Source organism: Microtus oregoni, unplaced genomic scaffold (assembly GCF_018167655.1).
Source record: "Microtus oregoni isolate MIOR12 unplaced genomic scaffold, Mior012 000030F_ref0000283, whole genome shotgun sequence".
In the NCBI taxonomy this organism is placed as follows: domain Eukaryota; kingdom Metazoa; phylum Chordata; class Mammalia; order Rodentia; family Cricetidae; genus Microtus; species Microtus oregoni.
Window position 1 is genome coordinate 8259765 of NW_024543089.1, and position 22612 is coordinate 8282376.

Here is a 22612-nt window from a genome sequence, read left to right on the forward strand (position 1 = left end):
AAAAGCAATCATTCCCAGTGACCACTGATATTTTATACAACAATGAAGCAGAAGAAATAGACATGGGAAAACATTGGTGACTGTATCTCATAAAGCAGAATCTTCTTTCACAATAACCTTTGGAATACCCAAAGCAGCTACTGCTGTCTTCACTCACCAATTGTAATAGCCAGAACCTGGAAACAACCTAGATGCCCTTCAACGGAAGAATGGATGAAGAAAGTATGGAGTATATACATATTAGAGTATTACTCAGCAGTAAAAAACAAGGACTTCTTGAATTTTGCATACAAATGGATGGAAATAGAAAACACTATCCTGAGTGAGGTAAGCCAGACCCAAAAAGAGGAACATGGGATGTACTCACTCATATTTGGTTTCTATCCATAAATAAAGGACATTGAGCCTATAATTCATGTTCCTAGAGAAGCTAAATAAGGTGAATCCAAAGACAAACACATAGGCATCCTCAGGAATATTAACCTTCATCAGGCGATGAAAGGAGACAGAGACAGAGACCCACACGGGAGCACCGGACAGAAATCTCAAGTTCCAAATCAGGAGCAGAAGGAGACGGAGCACGAGCAAGGAACTCAGGACTGCGAGGGGTGCACCCACACACTGAGACAATAGGGTTGTTCTATCGGGAATTCACCAAGACCAGCTGGCCTGGGTCTGAAAAAGCCTGGGATAAAACCGGACTTGCTGACCATAGCGGACAATGAGGACTACTGAGAACTCAAGAACATGACAATGGGTTTTTGATCCTACTGCATGTACTGGCTTTGGGGGACCTAGGCAGTTTGGATGCTCACTTTACTAAACCTGGATGGAGGTGGGCAGTCCTTGGGCTTCCCACAGGTCAGGGAACCCTGATTGCTCTTCGAGCAGATGAGGGGGGGGGGACTTGATCGGGGGAGGGGGAGGGAAATGGGAAGCGGTTGTGGGGACGAGGCAGAAATCCTTAATAAATAAATAAATTTAAAAAATAAAAAAAACAAAAAAAACAAAAATACATTTTAATCACATGATCCATTTTACTGAAGGTCAGTGACCACTCTTTATTTAAACATTAGTGATAGATCTATTTTATTATAATAACTTGTTCTTAGATGTGATGAGCTAATCTTCCTATCATGAGCATTTGGCTTAATTGTGAATTTGAGAGCAATAGAATTATCTACAGGGGATAATGAAATGATTTAAGGGTAATGGTTAGGGGCATCAACTGTTGCTCCATGGAACATAATTTAATTTCCAGATCACTCACAGTGGCTCACAACTATTTGTTACTCCACTGCCAGCATATTTACTTTCTTTGTAAGCTTATACACAACACATTGTACTGAAGAATACAAAAAGGCAATTTTTATCTAAAAATTAATGAAAATGTTTTTAAAAAGAATTGCTCCGAAATACATCACTGGAAATATCTGAGAAGGTGTTTCCAAAGTGTTTTGTAGCCAAATGAAAGATTATTAATGGAAGTATGAGTGTTAGGGCTTCATTAGCTAGAGTCCAGTATTGTTGATCAAGGTAGAATAACACCAGCATTGATCTCTCTGCTTTTTCACTTCCGACACAGATAAGTACAGGGCATGATTTTCTTACCATGATGAACTACTATTTTTTAAACCATGACTCAAGTTAAATTATCTTTTAATTAAATTATTTTACCAGATATAATGTTACAATAATATGAAAAGTTTCTAATACTGTTTCTACTGTAGAAATCTAGGACAACTCTGAGGCTATTTCTGAGGCCTCTCAGCCTTAGTGCTTCACCTCTTCCTCCCAGGAACCTAACAACTACACATGCACATACTGGAATGTTGGGGACTTTCCATCGCCCTTTGTCCTTGTGAACGTTCTCCAAATAGTGCTCCATTCCTGGAACTGGGATAAGGTAACCCACAGATGTCTACAGATGTTTTGATTCAGTCCCTGGAAAGGGGTCAGAATGACCCTCAGATGTTCCCTCTTACCTCACTTGATCTGGCAACTGCTCTTCAGCCCTGGCTCAGACCAATTATTGTTAGTAACCCTTTAAATACGCCAATACAAATAGTTAAAAAACAACTCCTAAGTCCCACCCCACACACCCTTGTTTCTATGGCCTTTTGATTTAAAAGTTGCTTGTGACAGTCATTTGGAGTCTTTTGGCTTCTCAAATTCTGAAGGACCCTGTCACAACAAAATTAAAATCCTCTTGCTTTTACATCAACTGCAATGTGAGAGTAGTCTCTTGGGGCAACTCCTCCTTGGTAATTGGACTTTGGGGTCCAACACTACATTATGTAAAATGAACCAACAAATTTAGGCTAATGTACTAAGATGAAGTGAAAAGTAGATAAAAGTAGTGACATAAAGAAATGTTATCTCTCATGTTGTTAAATCACATTATAGACTAGAATTAGGGTCAAAACCATCAAAATATTTCAAAATAGTACATGTTCTTTAATAAAATAAAAGGTAACAAATATAATGCTAAATTTCAGAAACAGAAAAATTAACATGTATACTTTACCTTATAGATACATACCTTATCAATCTTTAAGATTATGGTGACTTATCATGTAACAGACAGTAAAATACAAATATTAATCAAAAGATACTTACACTTCTGTATTTCACAATGTATTCTAAAATAGGAGCCCCTCCGTCATCCTGTTTTGTGATGCTGATTTTAAAACTCTTCCCACTGCTTGGCTGTCCATGTATGGAAGGGGGACTTGGCTCACCTAAGAAGGAACACAAAAGTTCTTTATGAACTCTCACTGTACATTCCCAATAAGGCTGCTTTCTAGTTAAACCATCGACTTATATACCAAATACATTACCTTTTATTGGTTTACTTTATTTTTTATTTTGATGTGGCACAACTTGATGCTCACTCACATAATAAACTTTACAGCTCATCTGCTTTAGTAGAACTTCTATGTTTAAAATGGAAAATTTCATATTGTATAGAAGAGGTTTATTTAATAATGACATTGTCATTTAAAATGACAATGCAATCATTTTCTTGTAATAAATTACATTTATAGATGTTAAAAAGCAGAAACTAAATTTTCACCATTGGATTTTAATTTATGCCTTACATACACAAAATGTGATCATTCATAGATTTATAATTTAACTTAAATGCTATATTTAATATTTCATTATTTAAGTTTCATAAATTTATGTAATGAAAATTAAATTGTTTTCACTTCATTTCTCTCTATTTCCTGTTGAAAACCATCTCTATCTTTATGTCTTTTATGTTTTTTCAGTGTGTGATCCACAGAATTTATTTAGAGTGTTTTAGGAAATTGTTTAATGGAGCAAGGGCAATTTATCAGTGGCTACGACACTTCCAGAAAATAGACAGTTGCCCCTTAAGGCAGGCTAGAACTTCAGTAACTCTCCTGCTTTATCCATAATGATAATGCCAAATCTCATAAAGGTCTAATGAGATTACTAAAGACTGGTATACAGAGGGCTTACCAATTTGATTAGATTTATTGGCCAGTGTGCATCAAGGATTTATCTACCTCTACCTCCAATTCACTTTTGATCTTACTAACCTACAACACTGCACTCAAATTTTATATGAGTGCTGTTTATCTCAACTCAGGTTCTCATGCTTTCATGAAATAGCAACACTTTGATGACTGAACCATAGACTCAGTATCAAGAGTAGAAATTTATTTTTCTTAAACATGAGCACTGGTGTTTCAAGAGGAGAAAAGTTGTTCAAAGTCTGTAAATGTAGGAACGCACAGAATTATAAAGATTACCCAGAGTATAATTGAATTGATTAAGCTTCCATTTTGAATGAATTTGCAACACCTCTGGGTATCATCAGTAGTTGTGAAAATAAAAATAGAATATACAAGTCATTTAAGATTTGGGTACGAGCATTGATACACTTACCTATGAGACAGTCTGGTAAAAATAATGAAGGAATTAAAATATTGCAATATGAGAATGGAGAAAAGGGACATCACATGGTGGATTTTGAGAAGCGCTAGAAAACCACTGCCCAAATGACAGAGCAGGAACTTAGAGTAGTCAATTTAATGAAGTAATATTTGCATTGAACAGGCAGATTCGTACCAATATTTTGCAACAGCAATGTTCAGTCCTCTTTAGTAAATTGTCTCAAATTTTAGAAATTATACAAAGGCTATGCCTTTTAAAATTTCAAACCTTTAGATAAACCAAATTGACTAAAAATTACTTAAAATCGGATAGTTTTGAGAATAAGGCCACAGATGATTATGGTCTCCTATAGTTACTTTTGCAACCAATTAATTTAGAGTTTGGTATTCCCTTTTCTTACAGCTGACATAATTTGTGGGATAATAGTTGTGTCTCATTAAAAGAGACATGACACACAACAATTTTTCTACAAACATAATAAAACCTGCACCCATAATCTAATCACATAATAAATTTGAAAGATCTACTAAGAACAGCTTTACTGTTTATATTCCATCATGTTTTTTTTTTTTATTTTCTTCCCAGGTTATGAGAAATGTAAGCCATGATGCCACTAACACAGGAAACACTTCTATAGAAATACAATTCACTTCCATAAGTATTGAAATGATTTTCTGCATTAAAAAAAAACCCATTACATTTTCAAGAGAAGAATCTGATGACAGAGAGCAGAGCAGTGCTGATTACTTACGGACTGGCAGTGTCTGGAATATTTCTATTTTACTGTAGTCCCCTTGCCCTTTTCCATTTACTGCTGCAACCCTGATTTCATAAGTTGTATTTGGTTCCAGGCTGCTCAAGACAACCATTGCTAAGAAAAGTAAAACAAAACAAAAAACATACACTTATTTTAAAGCACTGCAATAAGAAAAAGCATTGGGCTTATTATTAATCTTTGAGATTAACCTCACAGGCAAGTGCCTGAAAAGAAAAGTAGAAGATCATGTGAGCACAATTCCTGAGTAGTCCGTTTTGTCGATTCAACTGTAACTCTCACAAATGCATGAAATTTCAATGGAAAAAAAGTAGCAATTTGTTTTGGAACACAAACAGAAAGTCAAAATAGTCACTGCATTTTTCTTTGATGTTTAGAAAAAATAAAATTATATAAATACACCATTTCTTCTATATATCTAAGTGTCACTTATACCAATTAAATTATTTCTTCATAAGGTCAGGGAAATAGGATGTTCAGTCTAGAGTCTCTGTGTCTCAAGTGGGAATTTTTCACTCTTGACAAAGAAATGTCGTGAACTTGTATCTTCAACAACCAGTGGGTCAATCATTTTACAATCTCAGAATGGATTAAATCAAGTCAAACTTTAGCTTATTTCACTCTTTTCACTTGCATGTTTTATTATCTTTGATTTTGCATTATCATATCAAAGCCGAGTTTACAATCACACATTTTAAAAGGCAGAGTTATAAAAGTAAAGAAACAGATTAGATGAAAAAGTAACATGATTGCCTAAAATTGAGCATAATAAGAACAATAGCTGCAATGGTGGAAATGGGAACCCCCAGTAGGCTTCAGTTTTGTAGAGAGAAGTACAGGCAACTGACAAGTGGTAAGAGCAGGAGAAGTCATCTTCTGCATGGAAGAACACACCAGTTCGTTTCCTAATACCTGTTTCAGGCACATAAGTCACATTGCACAGATAGAACCAGTTGTAGGCAGTGTTGAGTATATATCTATATCTATATCTATATCTATATCTATATCTATATCTATATCTATCTATATCTATATCTATCTATCTATCTATCTATCTATAAACAAATGATAAAAAAAAGACCATGAACATGAGCAAAGAGAGTTATATGGAAGGGTTTTGGAGGGAGTACAGGGAATGGAAATTAATGTAATTATGTAATAATCTCATAAATCTAAAAAATATTGATAAACATTCACCATATTTTTTCCAATTTTGTTATTTAAAACATATGAAATTATAATTATTTCTAACATATTTACAGTATGTAGTTAATCCATGGTTGATGTGGGATTACCCTCTGTATGATGTGATTACCATTAATGAATAAAGAAACTGTCTTGGGACTGCACAGAGAATAGAGGTAGGTGGGGAAAACTATACTGAACGCAGTGAGAAAGAAGAAGGAGTTAGGGAGAAGCCATGTATCCCTACCAAAGACAGATGGTCAGAATTTTACCTGGTAAACTACCAAGTGGCAATACACAGATTAATGGGGATGGGTTAAATTTATATGTTAGAGTTAGTCAATAAGAAGCTAGAACTAATGGGCCAAACACTGATTTAAATAACATATTTTCTGTGTGATTATTTTGGTTCTGATCTACCAGGTGGCCAGGAAACAAACAAGTGACCTCCTTCAACACATGGTGAATAGTACTTAATACAATTGAAAGAAAAATGAAGTTCTTTGAAACTAAAGAAGATAAAATATGTTAATTGATCAAAGCACTAATGAATTAGTTCTCTGGAGAATCAATATGACCCATGCAGTGTTGACTTCAACCACATTCTTTTCATCTGGACAGAACAGAGCTGCTGTAACAGAAGATCTTATGAAAAACCTGTGCTTAATGAATCTATAGTCTTTGAAGCATCCCAGTATTGACATGTTGAGGAGACTGCAGGAAGAAGCCATGTGGTTATTAGCTAGCCTCTTCACCAGTTGGGATCCACTAACTCTTATAAACAGAGTATCTCTCAACACTTAGAATAAATACTTTAAAATTAAAGTAAAAATTATTTAAAAGTACATTGTAAGCAAAGACAACTGAAGTGATTGTTTGGGGTGAAAGACTTGCCATAATTTCAGTTTTTTGTTAAATAGGACTATCAGTTGCAGGCCATGGAATAAAGAAAAATAAAAGAAAATATATTATCTATTCATCATGACTGTCATTTATTATCTAAATATTGTGCATTCATGGAAAATAGAACTAATTTAATATGGCATTATAAACACTAATGAACCTTTACATAGATGGTTTATATTAGTGTATGTAAGCAACATCATATGAGAGATTCTTCCACCACAGTCAACAATTTTGATTAGTTATGTAATCCTCCTTATTTCTATAACAAAAATGCATCTGAGAACATTGTCATAAAAACTATTCTATACCCATTTTAATGAAGGAACTAGAAACACTCATATTCATTTGTCTTGATAAGCAAGCAAGAAAGAAGAACAATGGAATTTAATGCTTACAGTTTCAGTGGTGAGTAAAATTGCCTATGATACAGAATTGTATAGATGACATTTTAAATTGGAGGTTTATTTGTTAACATTTTTGGTTAAAAATTTGTAAGAGGTAAGCTATTGAATTATCATAATATATAATACAAGGAAATCTGTAGTTTGATACCCTTTACATAAACCGTATATTTTTATTTTGCTGAACTGTTGTGCATTTCGAGCAAAATCTCCCTTCTCAGGGTACTGCCTTTTTCAGACATTTCACAGGAACTGCAAAAAAACATGGATGTCTTACTAACTAACAAAGTAACACTATTCTTTATTTACATGATGCTCAGTCAAGTTGGTTTTCTATATTTCATCCCCTTAATATGTGCTGCTCCATATCATGATTGCTCAGTGTATTGAGTTTCAAATCAGGGCAATTTTCAGGAATGAGAAGAAAACAGTATAATACTGCAGTCTCAAATATATTTACAATGCTGATCTGAAATACTCAGGGAAAAGTAAATGGGAGGAGGACCTATGAACATCTTCCAAAATGACTGGAACAAAGTATGAAAGCCAACCCACTGATGCTAGGTTTCCAAGTTCATGTACAACAAGTCAGTTTTTATCAAGTCCTGACTTATGAAAGATTGTGCCAATAACCCTTATTATGATTATCAACATTCTGTGAAACCAAAGATTATTTTGTCACATAGAAAGAGTTGCATACAGGCTTAAAATTAAAGTCAGAAAAAGAAATAGATTTCAGGGGGGGTAACACCAAATCTGTAATTTGACTTGCCTTACTTTAAAAAGAGGATATATGCCTTAAATCATCGATAATTTTGTGACATATTACCAAACACAGAGTTTCTGAACACCTAAAGTGGAGCCTGAAAGCAAACCACCATTTGAAAAATGCAAGGCTTCCCACTCTGTTAGAGAATTGCACTTCAAATTATGAAGTTAGTTAATAGATTTATTTCCTTCCATGTGCCCATACAATTGGACAATAGAACTGTGGACTGATGTGTGGGATGGCTTCATTCCCTATAATTTATTAGAAATTCAAAAGCAAAATTACATCTCTGTGTAACTAGATTAAAAACTACTATGTGTTCTCCGAGGACAAATGCTATAAATGAATGCATATCCTAGAAACATTAAACAGCATGACTTTCAAGTCCTATATTGCTTTGTTAGGTATGAGTTTTGTAAAGAAGCAAGTTTCCTTCCCTAATTTAATATTTTAGTTTTATTGAAATATAATTTAGTTTCTTAAATAACCAATGGCTATAACTGCAAAATTTGGCAAAAACGTGCAAAGTGCACATTAAAATAATGATATTTAACTTGGCCCATGAAGATAAAGCATAAACGTTTTAAAATCATGGTTCTACAACTATGGAAAATACTAGAAAGAAAAACAGAAATTATATTCTCTTTTCACAAGGCATTAAATTTTACTATTAGGAGAGATATTGTTTTGTTTGTTTACATACAAATAAATCTTATTCCTTTAACTGTCAACAGTCACAGAGGCTACAGAATATTTACCACCTTTGGAGAAAAGACAATGATTGAGAAAACTAATTAATATAAGCATACATGCAAAATATGATTCTATTTAGCTATGTTTTCTTCCATAACTTAAATCCTGGATTACTACAGTGGGTTGCTTGACATTCACTGTAAGATGAGATGTCCCTCAGGCTAGAACTATGGCATCACTGGCCTTAAATGGGAAAGATGAGGTTGTCAAGAACTATGAAACAGTCATGACAATAATGAGAAATCACAAAGTAGGGGTTAGGGGCAAATGCTCACTGGATATTATACTGGCTCTTAATCTCCTCACAGAGATCTAAAAATTCATAGAAAAAATGAAGTTTTTCATTTAATATGCAGGTTGCACTGTGTAAACAAAGAAGCAAAATCAGACACTTAACATCCATTTGAATTTTCTTAAAATATAATGATGCTTTGCAAGAATTTTCAAAAGACTTGACTTGTAATAAAACTACATTTCTTTTAATGCTTCTATCACTAATGATAAAATTATAATATTCAGATTGAGAAATAATATCAATTTTGTTCAAAAATTACATATATGTATATATGCATACATATTTATTTCAGGTCAATAATTTTTCACTGGATTTTTGTAACTTAAATTTGTATTTTGGTGTAAATTTTAGCATTTTAAGGGTCTAATACTTTTCTAAGAATCTTTTTAATTAGTCTAGGAAGTATTTTGAAGATATGTGTTAGAATATCCTGCCACTGTAACATGTACCATGATACACATAACATTTAATTGTTTTTTATTTATAAAAATAATTCATTAAGTATTTATTTTGGAAAAGAAAAAACTAATTATTAGACACTTTATAAGCCTTCTAGTTTTTAATTTTTATTTCCTACAAAACTTTCTATATTTTTTGATTTTCATGTTTGGTTTTCATGATAAAAATTTAAATGCTTAATCTTCCTTTGCTTAAAGAAAGACCTTATCACACAATAGAATCACTTTTATATATAATAACAAAGATGATTATATTTCACTTGAGGAAGAACATTTAAGAGGAATACACAAACTCAACCTATAGTGAATTTTTCTAGCAATTTTAAGGTTTTAGGTTTTACCTTTTATATTTTATTTTTGAATGAATTTTACATATGATATATTTAACTCGTTATTAGGAGATAAAATATCTTTAATATTTATTTCCTCAAGTTTATGAGTTCTTATTAGACTAAACAGCATAATTCATGTTGGTAATCATCATTAATACCTGCCATTCGGTGATAGAGGAGGCTGCATATTTGTTCTGGGCTGCTCAGTGCCGTTAAGTAGTTTATAACATGCTGTGTACAAACCCCAATTAAATGCTTGGTCTCCTGAAAGAGCCGGATGTCATGCTGCTAACATTTCAAAAGAGCGGCTTTTTTTTCTACTACTGAGTCAGGAAAACCTCTCTTAAATGAGTTGCGGCATACTGCCTGCAAACAGCAAGAAGTTGTGTTAAACTCTGTATTTTTGTGTCTAGAATTTCTTTTCAAGCCCTCTCAGGTTTTAAGTGGATTTTAGTCAACCACATTGGTGCCAATTTGTCGGAGGAGGCTAGCTTCTTATTGGATAACTCATATCTCTTATTTTAACCCATTTCTAGTAATCTGTGTTTCACCATGAGTCTATGGTTTACCAGGTAAAGTCTCAGGGTCTGTGTCCAGCATGGCTACATGCCTTCTCCCTGACTTCACCTCCTTTCTCCAAGCATTCAGTTTAGTTTTTCCTGGCTAGCTCACTCTACCCTATCCGAGCATACAGAGGGGAATCCCACATCTATTCTGAGGTAAATTTAAACCAGTAATATTCTTTTATCTGTCATTAGTTTGCTCTTTAACAATTTTATACATGAATACAGCGAATTGATTTTATTCTTACTGCAACTTCATTTACCTCCCTCTAAGATTGTCATACCACACACCTCTCCATATGTCACTTTATGTATTACTCTTTGCTTCCCACACCACCCACCTTTCCATAGGTCCCTTTTCTATAGTTATGTATGCTGTTATATTTGGAGACCAACTGATTTTAAACAAGATGATATAACTCAGAATCGACTAAATAGTGTTGGGCTTACCATTTGGTATACAACTTTGAAAGAGTACACTAGAATCAAAGCACAAATGCAAAGTCCTCTTGACAATGACAGACCACTCACTCTTATTAATATAGATTTGAATCTCAGTGCTCACACAGGAAAAAAGAGACTCGCTAGCTACGTATGGGCAATTGAAATTCTGAAGAATTTATTCTGTCATTTTTAGTATTGACTAGACATCTAATTTGATATGTGCCATACAAAAGTTATAAACAGATCTTGAAGTAATGAGATAGGAAAAATCTTTGGTTCTGCATTTACATCTTCTATCGCAAACCAGGAATTTCAGAGCTTTTAAAAGGCAATCATAACACAGAATCCATGTATAGATAAAAAAGATAGCATTTTTCTGAATTTTTATATTTTAGCACTTTTACAACTAACTTTCTCAGTTTTATGTGTTATACTAGTAGCATTGCAAAACACATAACAGTAGCTAAAATCTTTTTATTATAGCTTATTTTTCCCTGAGGTTAACATCTATCTTCATTAGTTATGTTAGCATTCTTGTTATATTTCAGTGAAATTCAGGACCCATCCACATAGTACTACATATATTTGCACACATACAGGATAGCTTTTTATTCCTTGTCAGTAATACTACATTATTTCATTTTCCACATAACTCTTAAATGAATTGAAATAATTTTTTGAAGAATAAATGTAAATTTTATTAAAGATTTTCACATATACTTAAGAATGGATGTAAATAAAGGAATACATAAGAAGAAATTGATGCAGACTAAAACATATGCATGTGGGGTTCAAAAAGAAGTTAAAATACAGAAGGATATTCATTCTTGCACACAATAAAGTCATCTAAAAATCTTAAATTATATGCATATGCTGATTTTTAACGGATATAAATTGTTTTGTACCTTCTACCATTTAAGAGCACAAGAAGACAAGATTTTATACACCAGAAACAGTGCCCTTGGTGGAGAGAAACTTGCCAATATTTTGTCTTAGAATTCAGAAAACATCCAAGAAATGGCAGGATATTCATTGTAGAAGCAAGGTGCATTCACCAAGCTATTGATATCTCAGAACTAACTCCATGGCCTGGAGCCTTTATACACACACACGTGTGTGTGTGTGTGTGTGTGTGTGTGTGTGTGTGTGTGTGTATGTGTGTTATCTTAACACTGGTAAAATAAGAAGGAATAAAGTTTAGTTTTCATATTAATACTGGGTAGAACATTCAAGACTGTGGTGAAGATATCTACTTGGTATCCTCATTTCCAGTAGAATAGTGATTGAGAATGGTAACATTTAAAAAAATACAACTTTGAACAAGAGACTTAAAAGTTACCAAAATGTAACCTCAAGAGAAATGTCAGTTTCACAACTGTGCTTATATGACCAGAAATGGAAGGGTTATGAAAGACATGTTCTCACCAAACTACTCTGCCAATGAGAGTTGAAAGTAAGGTATAAAAATATCTTAAACTCCAAAGTTTACAACTCTATCCACTATGAGCTTAAGACCAAGAGAAGAACTGAACCATATGGACAACTCATGAGACCTGACATGATGGGAAACCCACTAGGGAACAGCACATATATACGGAAGCAAAGACCCAAATGCTTAGAGCTTTATTCATCCCTGGTAAGACAAACCTGTCAAGGTGAAGATTAGTGTGGATAAGACTACATCAAACACACAGAAAATGAAATCTACATCCAATTAATATATTCAGAAAATAGAGTCTGGCTACATGACAAGTACTCATTAGCAGTAATCACGTTGAGGTATAAAAAAAAATAGGAAGGGAGGGATGATCTATTCTGATGATGCAATTTTTTTTTTCCAGAAAAGCTGTTGGAACAGCTGTGAGGTGACACAATGTACTGGTCAAATCATTCCAAACGTTTATAGAATAAAGAAGAAGAAATGCAAGCTGACAGTAATTCCACCTGTAAAGTTTAATTTAAGAGAAGAGTCATGGAAGAATGAGAACTCTTGGGAATCAATTCGCAAATATATATATTTGTTGACATTATCTGACTCTGTAGTCTTTGCAAGCTAGAAAACCAGGTATGTAGCCCACACTAGCCTCAGAATCAAAGAATTACACTTGCCACTGCTTTCCTGTTCTATCATGCTAGCAAGAGAGAGATTTATTTGAAAGATTATTTATTTCACTTTTTAATTGTTTTATCTTGAAGGCATCTTTATTCATTGTTGTTGAGCAATGAAAATGGTTTAATCATTTTAGAAACCAAGCAAAATGTTTTACAAAAAGCTAAAGACATAGTTTTTAAATAATCCAGTTATACTTCATATTTCTCATAAACACAAGAGATTATGATCTACAACAGAGATATCTACATATCAGTGTGCATTTCAGCTCATAATACATGTTCTGGAACCAGCTTAGATGCCCTTCGTGGGTGAATGGAGAATGCATATCTTATACATTTACACCATGGAATTTTACAAAACTTCAGAAATGAGATTATGATATATGTGTGGAAATGGATGTAAATGAAATTTATAGTGAATCCTTTAACCAAGGCCAGAATCACAAATATTATGTTATCCATCTTGGGTAATATGAGTAATATGTTTGTCTTGGAGTCAATAAAGTTTATAATATCAATAATGAGTAGGAATACCTTGACAGGATGCACAAGAGAGAACAGATGGAGGGACCTTAAGAAAGATGAGTTTTCAAAATGCATTAGGTATAAAAATATAGAGGACATGAGAAAGTCTAATCAGAAAGAGAGGTACAAGGAAGAATAAAAAGGAGGAAGACAGAGTAGGGAGTATTCCAAACTACAGGTATGGAGAAAAATATGGAAAAGCAATATTTTATAAGCTTTAAACCTAAAGAAAATGTTTGAAGAAAGGAACCCATGGATGGAGAGTTACACAATAAATATCCCAGTGCCAGCTGTGGGATTTATCCATTTGTGTTTTTGCACAGTAAGAACCAGAAAGCCCCTAAAAAACAGGTTATGGTAATTGTTTTTGCTGGTTTATCTAAAAATTGATGGTAATACCATATTGTTAATGATCCTGCACATTTTTGTTACAGTGCAGTGATTGCTTTCTCCCAACCATCTAGTGTTCACAGCCCGAGGACCCTGCACAGCCTGCAGGGGAAGAGTCATCAATGGTCTTGCCCAACTGTGGATGTTACAAGTTTCCATAGAGAAGGGAACTAACTGCTTTCTGAATGGATTCATGACCAACAGAGAAGGAAGAAACGCATGCCTAATATAATAAATCTGTAAACATTGCAAAGTTGAGGAGCTAATAGGTACCAAAGGAGGAACCAATGAATGTCATTTTGACAAATTATCATAGTATTAAACTTACTTAAATTAAATCCTTATGTTTATACACTAGTATAAACAAAGAACAGTATCCCTGTGGATGACAAATAGGTATTTGAACACATCAGAAAAGAATGTTAAATTTTTAAGAACAAATTTTAATTAAATTTTTATATACGCGAACTGGGGATAAATGGAAACAACACTAATATGTATGTTTATAGCTGAAATGACTAATTTAAAAGGCGATCTTATGTGAATGATGCAACATGGGTATTAAAATATGATAAAAATGAAAAATCCAAAGCCAAAACCTGATCAGTAAAGAGAAAATAATAAAAATCAGAACAGCACTAAATAAGATGGAAATGAAAAGAATAAGGAATCAGTGAATACAAAGAATTGTTTATTTGAAAAGTCAATATGATTAACAAATTTTTATATAAAATAGTGCAAAGAAAAAAGAAACAATAAAATTTGAGATAAAAGGAAGCGATTAAAAACCCAATTCATTCAGAAAGTAATTATGATACACTGAAAATTATCATTAAATACATTGGAAAACCTATGAAAATTCAAGGAAATTCTACTACATATGCCACATCAAAATAACCCAAGAATGTATAAATGACTTTAATTGATTTAAAATAATCAATGAGATTAAAGCAGCTATAAAATATTGCAAGCATGAAATAACAAAGTCTAGATATAGTCGCAGTTAAAAGCAAGTTGAGTTTGAAAGAAGCAATTCTATAACTTCTCTAAATTTTTATGTAAAACTAATAAAAGAAAAACTATTTTTTCATATTATATAAATATAATTAATTTGCTATTAAAACCAGAAAAAAATGTCACAAAGAAAGGGATAGCCAATGATTCTCAATTAACACTTGCAAATTGTATTGAAGAACCCATCAAAAAGGTCATTCTCAAAGATCAAGTTGGGTTCATTGAAGAGATACAAACATGATTCAGCAGCACAAATCAGTAAACAAAAAGCATCAAATAGACTCAAAAATTTCATGATCTCAATAACTGCAGAAAAGATTCTTTACAATATCCAATATGCCTTTTTCACAAAATAAAAAAGAAATTTGAAGTAGGAGAAACATATCTCAACACAATACAAGCTACATAAAACTAAATCACAGAAAATGTTTGACAATAAAAGGATCCCCACTTATGTTATGCCTAAGCAAGGATGCTCACTCTGTCTACTCTTATGAAATGCAGAGTTTGAATACTTAACAAGTGCAACACAATGATGAAAGGAAGTAAAATGAATAAGAAGATGAAAAGGCAAGGTTAAATTGTTCTGGTATGTACATACTAGGAAGCTATGCATAAAAAACTAAAGGTTATAGTAGAAAATTCTTGGAAAAGATAATTATTGAGAAGATTCACAGTAGAGTCATAATTTTGATAAGTGGTTTAGAGCTCCTTAGTTCTAAATGATTCATCTATATTAAACTCCATCTACAGTAGGAGCTATCTTCTAGATACAAAAAGGCTATTATGAGTGAGAATCCTGAAGAGAAGTTTTTTCTGGATGTTAAATCAAAGCTCCTTGAAGGAGTCTGTATCTTCAGAGAATGATGGAGTGGTTGAATTTTTTATTGGAGAGAGATGGGAAATAGACTAACTTTAGTCTTTGAGAATAGTCATTCCTTTCTTTATATATGAATTAACATCTTTTGATAATAAATAAAATATTTCTATAAGCTATTTACTTATTAGTAAAACACTAGCGTCTACCAAACCAAGGCTTCCAGTGGAGAAACTAGGACATCAGTACTGTCACAAAACCTTCCACCTACATTTTGTCCTGCCTACAAGATGCTGTAGGGTAAAGGTTAAGGTGGGGCAGAACATTTGCTGTTCAATCAATGATGGACCCAGCCTCAGACCCATGGTACAAGAGAAACCTACCCAAGGTATGCCTGAAACACTAAGACTCAGAGACTGGAGAGCCCAGGGACCAAGGGTAGATACAAATACAATGGCAAAAAAAGAAAATGAAATGATTCCTAGTGATACTCTGCTATAAACATAGACCATACTCTAGCATAATCATTATCAAAGAAATGATTCATCCTGCAACTGATGGGAGCAGCTACAGAGACTGACAGGCAAACATGAGGAGGTTGGGAAATCTTGTAAAAGAGGAAGAAAAAGGATTGTATGAACTACAGGGTCCCAAGGATACTAAAAGCAAACAGTCCACAGAATCACCTAGCCAGGGCTCATAGTGGATCACTGATACTTAAATAATCATGGAACCTGTATCAGTTTGTGCTAGGTCCTCTGCATATATGTCATGTTTGTGTAGATTGTTGTTCTTGTGGAACACCTAACAGTAGAGACAGAAAATTTTGCCAGCTCTTGAGATATTTTTCCTCATACTGGAATGCCTCATCCATTCTTTTTTTTTTTTTTTTTTTTTTTTTTTTTGGTTTTTCGAGACAGGGTTTCTCTGTGGTTTTGGAGCCTGTCCTGGAACTAGCTCTTGTAGACCAGGCTGGTCTCGAACTCACAGAGATCCGCCTGCCTCTGCCTCCCGAGTGCTGGGATTAAAGGTGTGTGCCACCACTGCCCAGCTCTCATCCATTCTTAATATGAGGATATACTTAATATTATTTCAAGTTGATATGCTATATTTGCTTGATTTCCCCAAACTACCTGCCTTTACATAAGGAAAAGAAGGAGGTTTGAATATAGGGGCAGGAGGAGATCAGGAGGAGAGGTTGGAAGGAAAATGACAGAAATGAAATATATGAGAGATGAATAAATAAAAAAAAAGGAAAAAAAGAGCCAAGAAGGTAAACAGATAGTATCTTAAGCCTATATAAAAAAAGAAAAGCTTATCACATTTTCATTGCATCTAATTCTCTTGGGTATTCACAAATGTATTTTAATGATGTAATTATTTACGACTTCCATTTTTTTAAACTATAAAATGTTAGTGAAATTGTAATATAGGATTCCCCTCTTTATGCTGTGAATACCATTGGTTAATAAAGAAATTGACTTGGCCTATAGCAAGGTAGAACTTAGTTAGGCAGGAAAAAATAAGCTGAATGCTTGGAGAAAGTAGGTGGAGTCAGAGAGAAGCCATGGAGCCACCATCGAAGGCAGACATACCAGAATCTTGCCAGTAGATCACGAGCCTCATGGTAAAATATTGAGAGGTGGAATCAGTTAAATTAGGATATAGAAGCTAGTTGATAGGAGGTTAGAGCTTATAGGCCAGGCAGTGATTTAATTGGTACAGTTTCTGTGTGGTTATTCCGGGAGTGTGGGCAGCCAGGAAATGAACAAACAGCTTTCCTAATACATTTGAGTATAGAATTTGGGATAAGTTAAATTTATGTTTCTGGGACATGGTCATTCAAAATGATTCCACAGTAGACTATATCTTTTTCCATTTAAGTTGAGAGCTGTGATTTTTTTTTTACATTGATAGTATTGAATGCAAGAACTCGCCACAGCTGGGTTACCTTCAGAGGATCAAGTCACCAAATATCCTGTGGCATATATAGATATATAGATAGATATAGATATAATACAGATATAGATATAGATGATATAGATATAGATATAGATAGAGATAGATAGATAGCATGTGTACACACACAGACACATACACACACACACACACACATATATGTATGCCACAATATTCAACACATATATCCACATGAGCATGTACATCCACCCACACAGAGGCACATACACATTCTCACTTAAACATACATGACACATAGACACATACACAGGTATACATATAGATACACACAGAGATATGTACATGCACACAGACATACACAGAAACAAATGCTGTGAGGAATGGACAAGCAAAGCAAAATAGAGGTGAGTATAGAAATAGAAGGTAAATAATATCAAAATACTCTATGTTCTGTTGCCGTTTCCTCTGTGTTCTATATCCAGAACAGATTCCAGACTGCTTGCTGAGATGATTCATCCTCACAGAATACTCCAGTCAGGACATGACCAAATCCTTAAATTTTCTTGGGTCCGCATAAGAATATCAGTGTCCCAATCAGCAGGAAGTAGCTTAGAAACTATGCCCACATTCTCCAAAAATGGATTATGGATGTTTGTCTTTGTTTAATGTGTTGGTTACAAGTTGTTATGGATAATGATCAGGAAAAGCTAAATAAAGGAGATTAGATTCAGAGTTTTGTTTTGAAAAAGGAATTTCTGTGGGATAATGATCTTGTACAATGTAAAGATCTTTTCACTTGTATTGGTCTAATAAAATGCTGATTGGCCACTAGCCAGTCAGGAAGTATAGGTAGAGAAACCAGCTTAGAAGAATTCTGGGAAGAGGAAAAGTAGAGTCAGTCACCAGAAAGACACAATGGAAGCAAGATGAGAATGCCTCACTGAGTAAAGGTACCAAGCCTAGTTGCTAAACATAGACAAGAATTATTAATTAATATAAGTTGTCAGAGTTAAATAATAATAAGCTTTAGATAATGTGCCTAACAATTTGTAATTAATAAAAGCCTCAGTGTGATTCTTTGGGATTGAACAGCTATGGGACCAGGCAGGACAGAAACATCTGTCTACATTCTTCTATGTAAATAGCTATATAAAATCCTAATTATGTATGGTTCATGCACAGCAGTAAATAGTATATTTAAATAATAAATTATAGGGAAATAAATTTTATGTCAAAACATCTAGATTCATTTCTTATTTCCAAATGAGTATTTCATTAGAACTGCAATTATTGCACTTACAAAACTCCTATAATGCTTCTGAAGCTCATAAAAGAACAACTAAAGTCTGGTATTTTATGTTCATAGAATTATGTCTGCAAATCATACTTCCGATAGATACAAAGGTTAAATTTTGAAAAATGAGGGGTAATGAAATAATAGTTTTTCATTTGGGACATTTTGATGATGTCATGTTCCTGAGAGAAGAATCTTTTCTCCTCTCTAATGGCAAGGGTGTTCTTTTAAAAAAGACAACGATTGAGTGTAAGATTATGTGGAGTTTGGGGAAGAAATCATGCAATCTAATTTGTTGGGCCAATTTATAATGCAGATATAAAAAGATTCAAATTCTCCTTCATGAAATTCACTTGTGTTTAGTGGAGCTTAATAAAATGCAAAGTAGAATAAATTACTAATACTAATTGGTATCCAAAGGCAAATGTGTGATGATTTCCTCCTGTATCTAGAAGAGGAAAATGTTTATCAAGCCTATGAAAATGCAAATAATGGCACTAACCACCTGCTTAATGACAAGGGCAAGTACAACCTACTTCTGTTACATAATTCATTTTCTATTTATCAAGAAATTTGAATACTTGATGTCTGCTGAACAGCCACAGAACAGGTGTTTTCTATTGAAAACCTCGCTGTTTTAAAGTTGTTTGCATCTAAAAGAACATGAGGGCAAATCCCTACACTGAGAAAAACTATCTGGAAATCCAATTTTTTTGAGCCTCACAGATCACAATATTTAAACTTTTCAGGGAGAATAGTAACCTTTTGAATAGCAAGAAATTTAGGGAAGTTTTAATAAGAACTGAGAGTTATTGTTCTGGGAAACAGAAATGGGACAGTGTAATATTCCTGAAGTCTTGGACCACTAAAATTCATATTTTCCTGAGTACAATCATATGAACTTCATAGAGATATTCACATATATTAGTTGCACCTATATATAATATACTTAAGCTTGTCAGACAATCAAATCACATGTCAATGAGACTAAAACAACAAAAGAAAGAGGAGATTATACTTCGTGTATGAATATATATGAGTCAGGCTAAAACAAATAAATACCAAATGTGAACAAACATACACACATTATATTTAAGTAATTTAATATGATTTAAAAATTGCACCTTGTACTCTTACTGATTTTAGCATTACTTATAGGTACTTGATGATTAGTATATTAAAATTTTAACTTTATTCAATAATATAGTGATTAAATAGAACAAAATATGCTTTCTGCCTGTAATCTGTTTATATATCTATGTACATATTTAAATAAAGTCAAAAAAGTTTTTATGTATTTTAGGACACCTAGGCACCAACAATAACATTCTAATCTCATAATACATTTTCAACTTCAAAAGAAGTCCCCAAATAATGTTCATTATTATCTGTGTAACCCCCATCAATTAAAGAATAACAAGAAGGTAAGCCAACTGCTATTTTATTTAGTACTCCATAGGAGAAAGCATGCCTGGTACAGCAAGTGTGGGCAAGCATTTATGGTATGAAACTCACTATGACTTTGTTAGAGGACAGTAGAATCAAAGTGACCCCTAAATTCATCTCTACTCCCTAGATTAGTCCAGATCTCAGAAATAATTGGTGGAGATTTTGCATAGTAAGGGGTAGGTAATATAGGAAGTCATAACTGGTCAAAGTTCAGAAAATATGTGATTGCAGAATTCTTAGCCATTAATAGAAAAACTACATCATTGCTGGCCCCAAGGGTATAAGTCAGAAGACCAGAAGAGTCAGACATAGGGGAGGATCTGAGAGAAATATGTCTTCTGGATAACAAGGACAATCACAATCATGAAGAAATGATACCTATATGACGACGCTTCTTTGGGTACTAGTCTAAAACATTCACAATTCATCTTCACAGTATAGAATGGGAGGAGTTCATGAACTCATACTATAAACAGAGAACGATGCATAATTGATGACTCCTGGGGGATGGAAGTCGGTTTTCTGTTAAGGTGTTTCCACTGGTAGGTAGTTCTCACTTCTACCCAGAAATATATCCAGAGAACAAATTGGCATTGATGTGCAATAAAATAACTATATAATAAAATGAGAACTCCAAATTGAGATGTAGGAGGTAGGGTAAATTTTGAAAAGGTTAGGGTTGAAAAATTTCAAAAATATAGTTTATAAAATCAACAGAGTTAATAAAATATTTTGAATTAAGTTTCTTTTCTATTTTATTTCATTTTCCTTTTTATTAATTTTTGTTGAGATCTAATTTTTTCTCTGCTCCCCTCCCTGCCTCTCCCCTCCCCCTTCATCCCTTCCCCAAGTTTCCCAGGCTCCCAATTTACTCAGGAGATCTTGCCTTTTTCTCCTTTCTACTTCCTATGTAGATTAGATCTATGTAAGTCACTCTTAGGGTCCTCATTGTTGTCTAAGTTCTCTGGGATTGTGGTTTGTAGGCTGGTTTTGTTTTATGCTTAAAAATTAACTATGAAGGAGTACATGTGAAAATTGTCTTTCTATGTCTAGGTTACCTCACTCAAAATAATGTTGTCTAGTTCCATCCTTTTTCCTGCCACCCATAACTAATTTGTTTCCCATCATATCTGATAAGAAACTACTAAAGCAGAGATTATAAAACAGTGAAAATTACCTAAATTGTGAAGTGAAACTTTAAGTTTCCATACGTTTGTTATTTTGAAATTTTAAAAGTCTTCCTTGTCTGGTTCCATATATTTACATGTGAAGCTCATGATTTCAGTTTTCATTGTATCTGAATGGTATTTTAGACCGTGTAAGTGTCACACGCTCTATTATCTATTCCTTGGTTGTCAGACATTTAGGAAGTTTCCATTCTCTTGCTACTGCTAATAGAACAGCAATAAGCACGACCACCCAAACAAGAGTTGAACAAAGATGACATTAATGAACATGTCAAATTCCGTGGGAAAAAACTCCAACAGAAATATTTAGAAACATTTGTCACATGTTTCCTACAGGAAAAAAATTTTCACATTTTTTTTAGAAGTTACACTATGTATACACAAGTTGTTTACAAGTCAATATATTTTAAAAGTTAGTTGATTGTCATCTCAATGGCTGGCATGGTAACATTCCAGAAAAATACTGAGGAAAAATATGATGGTTCTATCTACATTGTATGCAAAGTTGTGGATCAGGTGATAACTCAGTTGGTGGGACTCATGGGTAATTAGTGGCTTAGTTAAGACCATAAACTAAAGCATGAAAGTAATTGCATGGTGACATTTCCCTGCTCTACAAAAGTAAAATCAAGCAAGGCCTGTTTTATTCCTGAACAGAGAAGTCAGTAATTAGATACAAATAGTTATAAATAGATATAAACAATATAAATTATGTAACAATTTACAAATATAAAAAACAGTGTATCAACTAAACATTCATAAATAAATGAATGAAAAGACAATGAGGAAAAAGAAACTTTCAAAGAAAAGCACAAAGTATTTCTGTGTTTTTTAAATGATTTCATAGGCTAAATCTTTTACATTATTGACAGAAACTCAAAACTGGGAAAATTAAGGAAAGACGCTGGTCTTTGAGCCCATTTATATTTGGTTATATTTATGCCTAAACCCTGTTGATCCTTATAACAAGAAAAAACTAAATATGATATAATGGTAGTTATAGAGGAATACTTCAGCGCAGAGGCCTCAGGTTTCCTAGTTGAATAGAATATTGTCAGCAATTGTTATAAGCAGCTATAGCCTCACAAGGATGCAT

At 33.5% G+C, this 22612-nt stretch overlaps 1 protein-coding gene across 3 annotated transcripts in view; it reads right to left on the bottom strand.

Moving 5' to 3' along the window:
- Positions 1-22612, bottom strand: part of Ncam2 (neural cell adhesion molecule 2) — a 402352-nt gene that overhangs the window by 52580 nt on the left and 327160 nt on the right. For all 3 annotated transcript variants that reach the window (XM_041678551.1, XM_041678550.1, XM_041678552.1), the window contains exons 13-14: positions 4679-4798; positions 2620-2741 (exon numbers count right to left, since the gene is read on the bottom strand). In XM_041678551.1, coding sequence (XP_041534485.1) covers positions 2620-2741; positions 4679-4798 — 242 coding nt within the window. The remainder of the gene's footprint in view (positions 1-2619; positions 2742-4678; positions 4799-22612) is intronic.